The 16490-nt window shown below is 38.1% G+C and overlaps 1 protein-coding gene across 2 annotated transcripts; it reads right to left on the bottom strand.

The window, feature by feature from the left end:
• Nucleotides 1-8482, bottom strand: LOC103704812 (uncharacterized). 2 transcript variants are annotated; one of them, XM_039133546.3, is made up of 4 exons: nucleotides 8020-8476; nucleotides 4904-4996; nucleotides 1225-3832; nucleotides 1-595 (listed from the first exon to the last, which is right to left on the bottom strand). In XM_039133546.3, the coding sequence occupies exons 3-4, from the start codon at nucleotides 3764-3766 to the stop codon at nucleotides 243-245; spliced, it is 2895 nt and encodes a 964-aa protein (XP_038989474.1). In that variant the 5' UTR covers nucleotides 3767-3832; nucleotides 4904-4996; nucleotides 8020-8476; the 3' UTR covers nucleotides 1-242. The 2 variants fall into 2 exon arrangements, with proteins under 2 accessions (XP_038989474.1, XP_038989473.1); XM_039133545.3 differs by lacking the exon at nucleotides 4904-4996 and having other exon boundaries at nucleotides 8020-8482.
• Nucleotides 8483-16490: the final 8008 nt, after the last annotated feature.

Below are 16490 nucleotides of genomic sequence, written 5' to 3'. Positions count from 1 at the left end.
TAGATAACAATGAGAATTGCTTTTCATTAGACAGAAAAGCCAATCATTACATGTAATAATACATGATATAAACCCGATGTCTATTTACCTGAAAACAAGACTACTCGGAACATGTAATTTACATTAGATGACTAGATTGAATTGAGTTACAAGCATCTTAGGCCTACACTGCCTAAATATCAACTTAAATTTTCTAAAGCATCTATAACTATCATACAAATTAAAGGCCCTGCTTGATAAAACTAGCAGTCCTTACCGTAGTTCTTTTCCCTCGTAATTGCTGTGCAAGGATCAGCATCAATAAGCATTTTAACTACCTCCCTCATGCTAGGACGCAAAGTTGGCAACTTGGTAGTGCACAAAATTGCAATCTTCAAAACTTTCATCATGTCATCTTCTGCAGAACCTGAGACCATGGGGTCGAGAACTTCTGCAACCTTCTGGCCATCGAGATGTGTTGAAACCCAATAGACAATATCTTTCCCTTCACCAAACTGAGGTTCTATAGGACTACAGCCAGTAAGCAATTCTAGCAGGACAACACCAAAACTATAGACATCGCTCTTTTCAGTTATCTTGAGCGAATATGCAAGTTCTGAAAATGAAATAGACACAAGGATGACTATTAAGTTCAAAGACAGTCGTAAGAGATTGAAGATATTCAGAAACAATATGAGAGATGAATGCATGTCAAAATAGGATGGATTGCCACAGACAAGCTAAAATAAAGCTGTCACAGCATTGAGAAGAAAATGTGAGCTTTCTTCTATTCAACATCTTAAAACCAGTAGGGTCGTTCTACCACATAATAATGGATGAAAGTACAAAAAAGCTGTTAAAGATTCTTTTCCCTCCTTTTTCTGCTTCATTAGATGGAAAATAAAGTAAAAAAAAAAAAACGAAGTGATGAACAAGTAGGTTAATCCTTTTAAGGTCATCAAGAATGGAAGCATATATTATAAGTTTTAAACCATTAATAATCCTTCATTCTGCAGCAACTATGACCTATGCTACAAAGTCAACCAAATAAAGAACGAGCACTACTACAGAAAGACAAAATTAACAGAAAATAAGAAGGATATGAATGAATAAACCAGATCTTTTATGCAGTTAATATATAGATGCGGGCAATACGATAACAATGACATTTGAGGAAGAGCAATTGTAAGTTTCAGTTCTACTGTTTTTGAGGACAGAAGAGTATATAATGAAATAAGAACATACCAGGAGCAATGTAACCATGTGTACCAGCAAAACAACTTATGTCTGATTCTTCTGCGATCTTTGCAATCCCAAAGTCGGCAATTTTTGCTTCATATTTATCGTCCAACAATATGTTGGTGGATTTTATATCCCTGTGTATGATGGCTGGTGAACAGTCATGGTGAAGATACATGATCCCCTTTGCTGCACCCACAGCAATCTTGTACCGCCTACTCCAGTCCAGCTCTGGTTGGACACCCTTGATTTCCCGATGAAGAGCTTCATAAAGATTCCCATTAGGCATATACTCGTATACGAGAAAGTTAAGCTCCCCTCTGGTCAAGCAGGCGTATAGCTTCAGTATGTTTCTATGCCTGATCTTCCCCAGTGTATCTATCTCTGCCATCAAAACTTTTGCTCCATTCCCCTTCCATAATTGCTTCACTGCAACTGTCCCTTTGTTCTTCAGCTCTAACCTGTAAACTTTACCTGTGCCCCCGCTTCCAATCAAATTTTGCTCTTCCAAGTTGCATATCTCTTCTGCATCAAGTTCTGGTGGTTGGAAAGATTCCACTTTCCACTTTGAGTCATTGTCCATACACTCCTCCAGATCCTTCATTTTATGGGATTCCTCAAGCTTGAAGCTCCTATAACTAACAAACGCTAATCCAGCTAAAAGTACGAATATAGCTGATAAAATGATCAATGCAAGAACCAGTCTCTTACCCAAGATGTCCTTGTGCCTGCTATCCATCTTGCAAATGCCCAAGTTCGGGTCCCATCCATTTCTCGACTTTCCATCGATACATAGACTGGGATTGCCAGAAAATGCTTCATCTCCAGCAATCATCAGAAGACCTGGAGGAACCCTTCCTGTCAATCGATTCTTGGAGAAGTCAATGGAGCTTAGCTTCAATGTTTGTAAACTATCTGGAATAGGACCAGTAATCAAGTTCTGTGATAGATTAATTGAATTGAGAGAGGCCAACTGAGAGAGAGTTCCTGGAATGTTGCCACTCAATGAATTCTGTGCAAGATCAACCTCTACCAGTCTACTGCATGAACCAAGTTCAGATGGTATAGGCCCGGTGAGAGCATTATCCTCCAAATGCAGAGACGTCAACTGGTTCAGATTTCCAATTTCAGATGGTATATGACCTGAGAAAGAATTATTGGAAGCATATAACTTCTGCAACTGAGGGAGCTTTCCTATCTCAGCTGGAATCTCACCGGAGAGCCTGTTATTTTGAACACACAATTGATTCAAGCTAGTTGAGGTCCCAATCTCCGAAGATATCCATCCAGTGAAACCATTGTCTGCTATGTCAATGATAATGGCATGCGGCAGTCCCCATAAACCTTCTGGAAGGCGCCCAGAGAAGCCATTCTGACTAATTCGGAACCTCTGCAGAGACTTGCAGTTTGCATAAGAATCAGGAAATTCACCTGAGAAGTTATTATCCAGTGCAAGCAAGAATTGCAGATTGTTATTTTGGCACAGGAACCTCGGAAATTCCCCAGAGAAATTATTCTCCGATATGTCCAAACTGTTGAGTGGTGAGAACCGGCCAAGATTTGCTGGGAGTTCTCCGGAAAAATTGTTCTCATAGATAGATAATGCAATGAGAAACTGGAAGTCTTCAAATCCTTTGGGGAGTTCACCCCAGAAGTTGTTCCTGTATAGGTGAATGACGGTGAAATTCTTAAGATCACCAAGCTCAGTGGGGATTCTTCCAGTCATATGATTGCGGGAAATGTCAAGTTCATGCAAGTTAGTAAGGTTTGCAAGCTCAGGTGGGATCTCTCCTGTCAAATTATTTTGATAGAGTTCAATCTTGTACAGGTTGTGTAACTTCGAAATTTCTTTAGGAAGTATCCCTGAAATTTGGTTCTGGGAGAGATCTAAAGTTCCCAATGAAATCAATTCGAATATAGAGGATGGAATCTCTCCTCTCAAATTACACTCTGCCAAGTAAAGCCATGTTAGGTTCTTCAAATTTCCGATACTCGGCGGAATCTCTCCCTCCTCGAAGTTATTTTGAGCAAGACCAAGTGCAACCAGATCAGACAGATTCCCGATCCATGCTGGAAATTTACCAGAAAAGTCATTTGTTGACAAATCAAGAACCTTCAGTTTCCTTAAGCCTGAAAGATCCGGCAATTGGCCTGTTAAACTGTTTATCGAGAGATTGAGGGCCTGAAGACTAGCACAATTGTTCAACTCGGGAGGAACTGTGCCTGATATGGAATTTGCTTGAAGAAGAAGTGTTTTAAGGCTGCCAAGGGCAGAGATTGATGGTGAGATCTTGCCAGAAAGGTTCTTATATGCAAGTGAGATTGTAATAACTTCCCCAGAACTGAAGTCACATGTGACACCAAAAAACTGGCATGGCGTGTTTGACTCCTTCCAGCTTTCAAGATACTTCATAGGGTCAATCAATTGACTCTTGAATTGCAGGAGGGCTTGAGTTTCCACTGTTTTGGAGTTTGAGATTGGGACAGAGGAAATCAGGAGAATGGTGCTCAAGAAATGGAGGGAACATAAGAACTTTGCCTTTGCCATGGTCGGCAACAGTATAATAACACAGGACCAAGTTCTCAAGAGACTCCTTTTGCCAATTCAGTATACCTGTAAGAACAAACACATCAGAAAACCAGATAATATCTAGTGAGAGAAAAGAGGAGATCTTAAACATAAATTAATACTGGATCACCTCTAATGATGATGAATTTAAACTACAAGACAAAACACTAATATGAAAAAGCCTGAGGACATGTCTTAGGCACAGTTTTACTCAGTAACTGGACAGTTCTAAATGGAAAATTTTAATGGCAATGGTGAAAAGAACAGCAAATGCAGGCTGAACAACCATTAGGATTTTAAGCAGAATAATTCATGATCAAAAGATCTGCCAAACTTCGTTTGCACTTGATGACAACAGCCACTTCCGACACCCATTACCCCAACAATACAGGTACTCATTTTACATGAAACTTTGTTCAAATTCCTAGAGTTTGAATGGTGAAGTTCCAGCACACACACATGGGAGGTAATATGCTATAAGACCAGGTTAATTGATATCAACATGCAAAAATCCCATGGAGTTTTTTATTTTGTGTGTGGGGGGGGGGCCGAGGGGTGCGGGGGAGGGTGAAGTAACAAATATCAATGGAAAACATGACTCATTACATCATTAAGAAGTCTTTTTGGCTAATGTTCGGATATAAATGGAATTGATTTCATTTTGTTGTCATATCTGATAACTCTTACGGGCAGAGCTTTACTGATCTACATTTGATATTTCCTTTATTTGACTAATGAAACCTTGGTAGCACAAACAACTTTGTATTTAAATATGCATATGAAAATAAATAAGCAGTCTCAGGTACTAGATTAATGTTTATTTTTGGATGTTAGCTCTTCAAATCTTGATTTGGTGATAACTACTTCTTGCTGTAGTTTGTTTGTTTAATAACTCAAAATTTTCCTCAAGAAGTAATTAGATGATTAAAACAAATGTCAAGTAGTTACAGAATGCAGGAAATTAATAGTGCCACTAGCAGAGCAGAAGCAAGTGAAAAAAGGATGCACATGCAACTATAACATCTGAAAGAGCCAAAAGGATCTCTAGAGATAAAATTATATGATGGTATCCATAGAAAGCCTTTAAAGCTGTTGCTTGTATTTTAGGTTCCCTACCTTTCATGTCAAATGTCTCCCCACATTGCAAGCAAAACTGCACTTCAAATCCTTGTATGTCTCCTTGTTGCAATTAGAACTACAAGCAGATACCTGAGATTCACCTCTCATCTATTACTTATGAAAGAGAAGATCAGATAGCTTTGATTTATTGTAGAAAGATCGATTTTTGGGCAGGAAGACAATTATGAACTGGAACCATACAGATGGATGTGGTGTGGAAAGATTTTTCCATGTGCTTTTGTTAAGAATGCTAACTAGGTCTTGATTACAAAAGTTAAAAGGTTTTAGTAAGCATCCAGGAGTTCTTCACTGATAGGATATAATGAGCCGATCAAGTTAGTCATGCTCTCGAAGAAGATTTAGATAATGCCATGAATGTGAAAGTGCCAGATTGACATGGACCTTACCATTCTCTTCTCTCTGTTGCATTCCTTAAACAAGAGGATTCCAGAGATTGCTTGAGGTTGCTGCATAGATCTCTATTGTTGTAACCTTATCTCAAGACCTAGCTTAGTTTCATTAACTAATTGATTTGTTGGCATTCACCTAACCGACTACTTCAGTTTTTTCCTTTTCCAATCTTCCACTCCAGTCTTGGTTACATGTTTTGAATCCTGAAACTAAGCAGAGTCTTATGTTGGTTTCAATCACTTGAGGAAGACTTCATTTATCAAAAATGGAAGGATAAAGATGATTTCCAAGCTATCTTAGTGCCCTATAAAATGATTTTTTCAATTAAAGCAAGAACTCAAAAGGTTCATAAATGAGCTTCTTAAGATTCAAATTCTTTACATTATTATCCACAACAAACAATTCTCATGAACCATCACAAATCTTCCTGAACGCATCCTATCATGATATTATAAAAACTAGACAGTAAAAGAACTTAACAGCGAGATATTTGAAGCGGAACCTTTTAAATCTATCAGTCTAATTACTTTTCTTTTGAAACAAAGTTTGAGAAATGTTATTCATAATACCATCTGGTGATTATCTATCCAATGCATGCATGGGCCGGGCCAACATACTTGGGCTAAGAAATTGGTCTTCAGTCGAGGCTAGGCCTCAGGCTTAAAAAATTTATTGATTCTAGAACCCTGCCTTTGATAGGGGGGCAAATAGATCGGGTCGGACTGAGTCACGAGTGATCCTGACCCAACCCGGTTCTTTGTTCGGGTCCTAATGTTAGACCCAAAACCAACCCAATAGAAAATCGGGTCGGGTCCATGGCTATAATTTTTGACCCAACGGGTCATTCGAGTTGGGTCAGATCCATGTATAATCTGGTCCCAACCGAAAAAATTTGGGTCCTAGTCGGATCCGATTCGGGTCTGAGTAAGGATATAAGCCAATACTCTGATGACTTTGCTTTCACCGTAAATAATTATATCTTATATATTTTCATTACCTCAAAAATAAGATTGATAGAGATACAGAAATTAGATGCTATTGTATAAAGATAACGAATAAATATTTGTTTTGCTTAAAAATTGGTTAATGTTTATCATATGTAATATGTAGAACATGCTTGAGATATTATTAGCACAAGCTGGCATGATTGAGTTCAAATATAAATTGAGTTCAAATATTATTAGCCATTTATTGGCGCACTATTAATTCATTAAACCAAAGCAGCAAGTTGCTTAGAACAAAGACTCTCGATGCTCAAGCTGCCTGCGAAAGCCCTACTACCACTGAATCTAACACCAAACAAAGCCTCGACCCAATAACACTAAAAGGTTGGGTCCACATTGCTAGACAGGTAAAATAAATTTATGGACCTTTACCTATTTCCGATATCGGTGATATTTGCTGTCTTTTTTAAAGTTGATTTGATCTGCGACATCCATTCCACTATGCTGCTGCATCTATTGCTTCCTCTTCTTTTTTAAAAAATAAATTTTTCCATACATTGTTTTTTCTTTTCTTCTAATTTTATCCCAGCTAAACATAATCAATGAAAGCATTTTTATTCCTAACGAGCACCAATCTCTTACCTAACCCACCTACCTTCATAAAAAAATATAACCCCACATTCATGAGCACCACTCTCTTACCTATCTTCATGAGACCACTAAGAAACTTAATATCATTATATTATTCCACATTTCTACTCACTATCAACTTCAGAACATTGATCAGGAACAGAAAGTTAAGACTTTAGGCCGAGCCTCAAGCACCAGTTGGGCGACTGGGCCTGCACGCTTGCAGCCCACAGGCCCAAATGGTTTAGCAGGTTCGGGTTGGGTCGTAGTATCCAAATTTCAAACAGATTGGAACGTGTCGGGTCGGGTTGTACAGTTGGAAATCCGGATTCGGTCCCAAAAATGGAACGGATCTAATTTTAGAATCCAACTCAGCCCCACATGTCCTTTAAAATGGGTCGGATTAGGTCAAATCGGGTTGGGTTGGGTCACGGGTCATCTCAACCCATTTTGTAGCCTTTGCCTTTGGTGATGATGCATCACTATGGGATGCGCAACATGGGATCCCCCACTGCCTTCCAATAGACGGAAGACACGTCAGCACTCAGGTAGAGACAGATAAGTGGGCCCATTGTGAAATAACATTATCTCCGTGATTGTAAACCCACTTTTCCGTCCCCGAGTCCATTGCCGCCAAGCGGTCAACGAAACAATTATTTGAGAACGAGAAAGGAACCACAAAACGTACCGTCGCGGGACCCACTAACTGTTCTCTTACAAAGAAGAGACGAGAACGCCGTTACACTCTACTGCGGGACCACCAATGTGTCGTCAAGAATCCACCAAGAGATGTGGAATATACGGAAAGGATTGAAAGGAGGGACACGGAAGATCCAAGCCGTCCAATGGCTGGCACAGTCTGGATCTGATCACAGGGCGGATCAGCAGTAATCAAAGCTTCAATTTTCAATTTCTTCGTTCCTTTTCTCGCTAATTTCTAGCTGAAAACCTATATCAGAAAAAAGTTTTGTTTTTTTTTTTCTTGAACTGAGAAACAAAGCTTCGATCTTTATATTTAAGAAAACTCCATTTGTCCACTTTAAATTCTATTTTTCCGGTTATTTTTCTCTCTATTTGCTTGCTACAGCTATAAGGAAAAAAAGGAGAACTTATTGAACAATTTCTTACCTAAGAAGTCTGAAGAAAAGCTCCAGTAGGGTTCGATCGGCTGAAGAAAGGAACCATTTCTCTATCTACGATCGACTCTTCTTTCTCATAATGCAATGGAGCAGAAGCTTAGTCGGCGATGGGGTTGTCCCTCGGAAGGCAATCTAAGATCCGAGACACGCTTCCAAAAACCCTAGCTTCTCGTTCGGAAATCAGAGAAGAACAAGGGGGTTACTGCGCGTCTGAAATCCTCCAGAGACTGCCGCTTTTCTTCTTTTCTCCGCCGCTCCATAGCTGAGAACCCCTTCAAATTGTGGAAGAATGGATCGAAAGATTTCATATTTTTGCTTCCTTCGCCATCATGATGAGAAAAAAAATCGACGGAAGAAGAGGAATTGGAGGATCGAAGAGGAGAAAAGGGGATTTTTTTTTCTCTTTTTCCGGCAGAGAAGAGGAGGAGGGACGGGAGAAAAATTTTTTTTTTAAGCGGGGTGTAAGCTTGTCACGGTTTATAAAGCCGGATCGTAGAATAGAAAGACGACATTGCCCCTACTATTTTGGGGAATGTCGCAAAGGTAGGTCGTATGATTGGGGGTATAACCGTACAGTGGCGGTTTCCGATTGGGCGCGGGAGTGATGGTGGGGCGGGGGTGGAGTTGGTGCTTGACGGCAATATTGTCCTTGAGATTTAGATAGAATGATGGTTACTCGTATCCACTTAAACTGCAAGAATTGTTTGTCTTTATTTTTTATAGTATAGATAGAGTAGAAGAACTTTAATGAGGATGGCAAAAATTATAGTGGAAATATTTTACAAAATAATATGAGAATTTAGTCCTTTATTTAAGAAAATTACAAGTTTCCTCGCATGTCATGCAAGATGGAAATGTGTAGAAGGCAGCTAGGTTGTATTTTAAATTATTACTCTTATATATATTTCAATTGCATTTACTCATAAAAATCTCAAGGTATCGAGCTGATGGAGTCATTGGAATGCTTGTCTCGTCTGCCATCCAGATAGAAAAGATCGGCTAGGGGTCGATGCACACCCCTATGATGATGGTTCGGTAGCTGCTACATTTGGACGACGATGATTCTGACATCGTGCGTTTTCAGAGTTGATGTTGGATGGCAGAGGTTTCATTTGAATCGTTGCTCCGATGCTGGATCCAGCCTGAAAAAATAAAACAAAGAAGTTCATCCACTAAAGCTTGTTTGACGGAAGACATTCTGATGCCTAAATCAGATACGACTCTCAGGAAGTCAAAAAAGAACTTACAAGAAAAGCCTTCAAAAATGCAATATATAGGTGAAGGCCAGAGTCCGTCGCCAAATAGTTCGGGCGCAAGCATTGGCTATTATGGCAACAACCGGCATTCTTGCTTGTGAATTATGCTCGCACTTTTTGGCCATGCGAATTGCTCACTTATCGTATTTGTTTTGAAACAATTCATGATCATGACCAAGTTGCTGCTACCTTAAAGAAAAGTATGAAATGTGAAGAATTTTTTGCGTGCCTTTTGGGTCGACCACAGGACGAGTTTTGAGTGGTCAATCCATGACAATGTGGCAAATCCTTGTTGGACAATTTGCCACATCAGTTATAATCGGTTTCGAGATGTATTATTATGTATTACATTCTTTATATACAAGATGGCAGCTTTTTTGTTTCCATTGTTTGATAGAGTTTTAAGCTACAACTACTAATTAAAATGATGTTTCTTTCTGAAGTGAAAAGAATTTTTATAGTAATCTTCATGTTAGATGCAATAATGGAGGTAGCTTTTTGTTAAATATCCCTAACTTTCCAAACCTTGTTATGAAGGCATGATTTCAATCTAGGTGCCTGGTGCAAGTAACAAAAAAATAAAAAATCTTTACTACTATCTTTATGATCTAACGATTCCAGCAGTCTTTCTTTTTTAACTACTTTTGCTTGTTATTAACACTACAATTAAACCCAACGTAGCAATTTTCATCCTTGGTTGAGCTCACCAATTAACCACAGACTACTGATTTTTTGATCAAATGAGTATGATCGAAGGAGAATATTTTGTGGCTATCGTAAGTTATCCAAGAGCACTTTAATTACTTAGCTTTGGCATGTGGAAACACATGCGATGCTTGGATGCTAGTAAATGTATCACTAGGATTAGGTATTCTGCTTTTAAATCTAGCGAATGCAAAAGGACATGACAGCATGACACTTCCCTTTTTTTACTGTATCCTTTCAAAAAATTAGTGATGATGGACTTGCATGAAATTTTATGACCCCACTCAGTTCTTTTGGGTTGAAGTAAGAATTGAAATTTTATAACTGCACTCGGTTCTTTAAGGTTGTAGTAAAAATTTGAGGGAACTATACATGATGAAGTCAGAGCCTGAATTACCCCTACTGCTACTTAGGCTGTGACAAAACTGAGAGAAAAAGGAGAGTACAATTCCTCACCAATTATAAATTTACAAGCCCTGTTGGCGTCTGCTTGAGTTAAAGTTGCATTTTTTTGACACATGAGTGAGTGTAACATGCTCGAGATATAGCATTATATAAGGGTATTAATATTAGTCATATGCATTAGAGAAAGTATGAAAATTGTGAGCCTCATGATTTAACTCGAGAAACACATTTTTAGTTTTAATTAGTTTTCCTTCTCTTGTTTATCTTAAAGAACAAAATAAATTTAATATATATATATATATATATATATATATATATATATATATATATATATATATATATATATATATATATATATATATATATATATGCGCGCGTGCGTTAAAAAGCAAAAGAGATATATTATATGAACAGTTAAAACTTTCAGACGCATGGACTCTATCTTCAAGCCTTGAAAATTGTGTTATAATAATAGAGATATATTATATGCATAAAATATGCCTTTTTTTCTTTTTTGTTTAAGAAAAATGAATCTATCATATTATGTATAAGAATATGCAACTTTGTCCCTTCAAAAAAGAGAATAAAAAAGTTGCAACTACATGGAGATCAATGGGTGGGCAAGAGGTGTGGTTTGATTAACCCTTCACCAGTCACACATCTTTTTTTTATAATAGATAATGTCTAAACTTGTTTAATGAATATCAATGATGATGATATCCAGATAGCTTGCAATTAGCAGCAGAGTGATCAATTAGAGCATTCTATTGATAATTATATTGGAGTCATTGATACCAAAATATGTCCAACTATATGCATCTTATTTTTTTTGGAGATGCTGCCATTTCTTTTATTAATTGTTTTTCTAATCAAGAACAAATCCAATCTAAACCCCTGATGTCTTCTAAAATCTCTTTCATGAATTATTTTAATCTCCAAGCCCCACCTACAACCAGAGTCACCATCAGATAGTTCCATTAAAACTTTATTTCCCTTTCGAAATTATAAGAATATGCGTTTGTTCTTTTATGTTTGATTTGGTAGTATATTAATGATTTCTGCCTATGTTAATGGACATTACAGTAACATGTGCCCTAATCCACTATATTCCTTCTAGACAAAACAATTTTATGGCTATTATATAAGACAAGAGAATCATTGAAATAGTTTACAGCTCTCTTATCCAAATCACAGCCATTCGATCGCAAGAGTTTGCATGCAATCCATGTAGCACAAGAGGGAAGGAGAGGGTTAAAGGAACCACAAAGAAAGGCCTCTATCAAGAGATAGCTACCAACTTAATTAGCTATTTGGATCTTTTCCTAAGATCCAAAGCCAACGAAATGATCTCAAGGGAGGCAAGCTAACTACTAAAGTTCAAGGCTCATTTCACCATCAATCAATATTAGTTATTGTTTCTCAATCATACTGCAATCATGTCATCTTAATACTAAAGACTCCTGTTTTTGTCCCCCCCCAACAGTAGCTTAATTAAATCATCCACCTGCCACGTGTCAATCAGGCATCAGCCAGAGTGGCACCCATCAGAGATTCTCCTAATAGGCTTTTTAATTATTCCATGGTCTGGTCACCATGGAGTAATTGTAAGTGAGGTTTGATATCATTCAAACTTCATGTAGATGATCTCTTTTTTCTGATTCTTGCTTGCTAGGATTCTGGAACCTAACTCAAGTTAAAAGGCTTTTCTTCCCTTGAATTCACATCTGACTTCCAATCCCATGCAGTTTCGATTAATTTAGAGCTAAACATTTTCCTTTAAAAAAGAAAAAAAAAACTGAACACTAATCCTTCGCAACGACTCGTTTAAGAGAATAGTTAAGAGATCTTGTGGGCATACATGCATGTATAATCTTAGAGTTAATTTTGCTTGTTATATATTGATCTAGAGCTTGAGATGCTTAATAGATAAATAAGAATGCAAGCAGGTCATGCAGTTCTTAAACTAGGCTGAAAAATATATATTCAATAATTTCACTTGTTTACTTACCAAAGAAGCTCTCATCAAGTCTGCCATTGTGTGCTTACAGAAAGCACAGATCCTCTACAGCCTTCATCATAAAAAACTCCTGACTCATGACAAAACTCTATTGCTTGCCCAAATCTAACCCACATCTAATTTACAAGGAAGTTTAATCTCAATTTGGGTTAGACCTTGATGCTGCAACTCAGGCCAAATCGAACACTCGTGCCATCTCTGTTTAAGTCCATTTTCATTACCTTAGTAAACGTTCTGTTAGGACATAATGGACTTTTTGGATTAAAAATATGAGGATCCGTGCGGGCATGTATTTAGTCTCACATCGGTTATTCGCCGAGGAGATCTTGGGTATGTATATAGGATCAAGGAACTCAAATAATACCTTCCGGCTAACCATTTTGGTTAGGTCCCGGATTGTTATAAATGGTATCAAAGCAAACTCGGCCCATAGCCTATATGAACTAGGAGATACTGTAACCGGGTTCATGGAGGCTGACCATGAGCCTATCGTGGTGTTTGTGATTAAATTTGAAAGGATTTGAACCCTTAGCCTTACATCAGTTATTCACCGAGGAGATCTTGGGTACTTATACAGGATCATGGAATCCAAATAATATCTTTCAGCTAGTCATTCTGGGTGAGATCCTGGGTTGTTATAGAAAAATGCACAAGTAAAAGATAATCTCGTCTGGATCCTTTATTAGCCTACTACAATCTGCGACGTAGTTAAATTATGAAAAAAGAATCTGCCCTTTGGATTGTAGAGGATTTATTGCCGCTTACAAATAGCTCTAGCTTTAGGATCCTATCTTCTTTCATTCTTGCATCTGTTCTACCATAAGAAAGAAAGGTAAGCACACATATGGTGATGGAATCCTGTCTCCACCTACAAATTATGCTGCTGTTTTGCTTGGGCGAAGCTGACGTGCAAATTATTCTCATTCCTCTGAATAGGTCGGCCAGAGGTGGCCCATATACACTACAGATCAGTCTAATCCACCGCCCGAGCAATCAGAGCCATCCGATCGGTGCAAAATGTCGGGGCCTACTAGTATTAATAATTATCAAGTGATCCAAAGAGACAAATACATGTACAGTAAGTAAGCATATGACTCAATGCGTGCCGTCAAGGTTATGATCCGAAATGGTCGGCTATCGATTGAGGGTTTCAATCGGTGGACCCATGCCAAAATGGACGCCAAGATGGTGTTGGCAAGCAAAATGTGGACGGCCGACCACAAGTATAGTAATTTTTGTCTAATTTTTGAAATTAAAATGTCCATTCGTCTTTGTTGTGATTCAACATGTATAGGACATGTATAATTAGAGTGGATCGCATTATACGCTTAGTCATCCATCCCCACAATCTTTTTTCGAGCAATTACCGATTCGATCCTATCTATATAAAGTGGTAATGGGTAACCAGTTAGATGATCCAGTTGTTTTTTTTTTTTTTTTGAAAAATTGATGATGATCTGAAATTTCAGATTCGAGTTTTATTCCTTCATATGATTCAGCACTTGAACATGCTTGGTAATAGTGGAGCTTAGTAAATGTCATTCCTTTTTTCTTCGAATATGGAATATAAGTCAGGGGCAAAATTCGAGGAAGAAAACCAAATAAATTTGATTGTTCAATAATTTTGACTTAATATTTTACTTGACTTAAAAAGAATTAAACACCTAGAAATTGATTTTTCATCTTCTTTAAAATTTCAAAAACATTAACTTGCTTCATCGAGATGTCAAAAAAAAAACTACTTAAAAGAACAAAATTAAATAATTAAATTTTATTTGTATCGAGGTAAAAATCCAGCAATTGGAGGTGTCAACAAATCCCGTTGGTAAAATTAGTATGGGTTAGATGCTAATGACTTCAATTCAAACCTTGTCTTTATCATAATTCATGAGCTTAATAAATTTTGATAAACCTTGCTCTTCTTCTTCTCCAAACAAGACAAGTTAATGGTCGTTTTCCTATAATTGAAGAAAAAGACATCGTTTTTTAGAAAAAAAAAAATCAAAAATTTAAAAGAAGGAAAGTTTAATTCATTGCTTGCGTCACAGCATGAGCATGCTTCTTTACTTTTGGAATGCCGATACCAAATCTATATAATAAGCTGTCGGTGCAACCAAGAGCACAAGATACAGCAGTGTAGAACCTGGACACCATTGAAGTGAAATCACAAGAGGTGGTGCTCTTAATCCGTCACGAGGCACCCACACTAATTTCTTATGGACACTAATTCAGCCAGCACAAATATATTCTTGATGTCAGATGATATGCTGACTAAAGTCGAGCCTCTTTTCTGTGTAGAACGAAGTAATTGATTATCAAACAGGGTAATGTGCCAGAATTAATCTAAGATTGGTGCTCGATCAAGAAGAGGGATATGAAAAAATCTGAGAACTTTTTGAACCTCCATTTGGTTCAGGGTTACAATGGCACTGAGACTACTTCAACTTATTACACCTATTTCAGAAGCTACTTCGGACATGTTTGGTTGAGTTGAGCTTTAAAATAGGAACGGAAATGAGTGATTCCAATTCTAACTATTTAGTTGGAAGAAGTTCCATTCCTATTCCAATTTCAAGGGAGAAAGGAAATGTCCCAATCTCCAGAAATTCAATTTAGACTGGTTCCAGCCATGAACCAAACGCATAGAGGAATATAACTATTCTGATTCTCATTCAATCCAATCCGATTTCATCCCAGTCGCGAACCAAATGCACCCAATAAGCACTGAAACAAAAAAATTACTTTTAAAGAATCATACGAAAGTAAGATATTTCATCCTACAGTATGGAGTATCTTATTTCATCTTATCCATGTATTCTGAGTGAACTTACTTCACAACCAAGCATAATAGACCAAAGATATTAAAACACATATATTGTTTTCAAGGACAAAAGATAGCACTATTATTTAGCTTCTTATTTCTCCTTCCACCCGGCTTTGGCATCGACCAAAGTTTAATTTTTCACTCCAAGCGTTGCTCCCGCAGGACGCCTCACATGAGTAGATCACGAGACGATAGTAGATTTTAACAGCCAAGCAAAAGTAGCGATGCAAGGAAGGCCAGCATGCCAAAAAAAAATGGGTGTATACGGCCAAAAGGAAAAAGTTTTCATCATCCATTGTTATGAGAAAAAAGGTCGTCGTCATGCGCTGAATGCTAGCTGCACTACACGGACGAGGTGACGAGAGCGTGCTTAAAGAGCACTCAAATGCTTGTCTATTGCGAGCCAAACACTGTAAAGCGGAGAGCACAATCCATAGCCGACCCCACTGAAATCCCCTTCCACATCAGAACCCAAACCCAACAAGTTACAAGCAAGAGAAAAGGTGAGAGAGACCCTTTTGTATCACAAGAAAACAAGCAGCAGAAAGAAAAACAAACACATCAGCCAACAAGTAGATCACGAGGTAAGCCAATATTGGATGGTTTATTTCAGTGCCTACTGACAGTACCTTCTCCTTCTCCCCTGCTGCTCTAAAACAATCCGAGAGCTCATAGAAAACGTACTTCTAGCACCAAAAGACGAGACTTTCCGAGGGACGGTGGCCGCCGGAATGGCCTTTAAGAATGACCCCTAGCGGCAAAAGCAGATGTCCCCGTCCTGCGTTGCGTGATCCTGCTGGAAGAAACGTTGCGTGATCCCGCTGGAGGAAACTTAATCATTGCCCACCATTGATTCCAAATGGTGACAGGAGACTAGATGAGGATGGTCTACTATTCAACACCAATAGTTTGTGATAACCCCACTTGTTTCTTCATCCTTGTTTCAGATCATTCGTCTCTTTCAAGTCTTTGATATTTTTCTTCAATTGACTCCTCTCCCCAGCTATTGATGATTCTCTATGTAAAATGCCATCAGTATTTCATGTACTTTTCCCTTCAAGCAACCCCTCTCCAAGTTAGCAAGAACCGATTCGATCCAATCCTACAACTTTATTATCGGATTGTGATGAGAACATCTCCAATCGTGTCTGTAAAGACCGAAGAAAGCAGGTTTCGGCAAACCACGCCGGCCTTCCTTTCACCACCATTAGCAGCGAGTTGACAAATATATTAAAAAAAAAATCTCCAAGGCA

The sequence above is a fragment of the Phoenix dactylifera genome, chromosome 4 (genome assembly GCF_051530095.1).
Source record: "Phoenix dactylifera cultivar Ajwa chromosome 4, Ajwa_hap1_PhDact_Kaust_v1.1, whole genome shotgun sequence".
In the NCBI taxonomy this organism is placed as follows: domain Eukaryota; kingdom Viridiplantae; phylum Streptophyta; class Magnoliopsida; order Arecales; family Arecaceae; genus Phoenix; species Phoenix dactylifera.
This window is presented reverse-complemented; position numbering and strand designations above follow the sequence as displayed.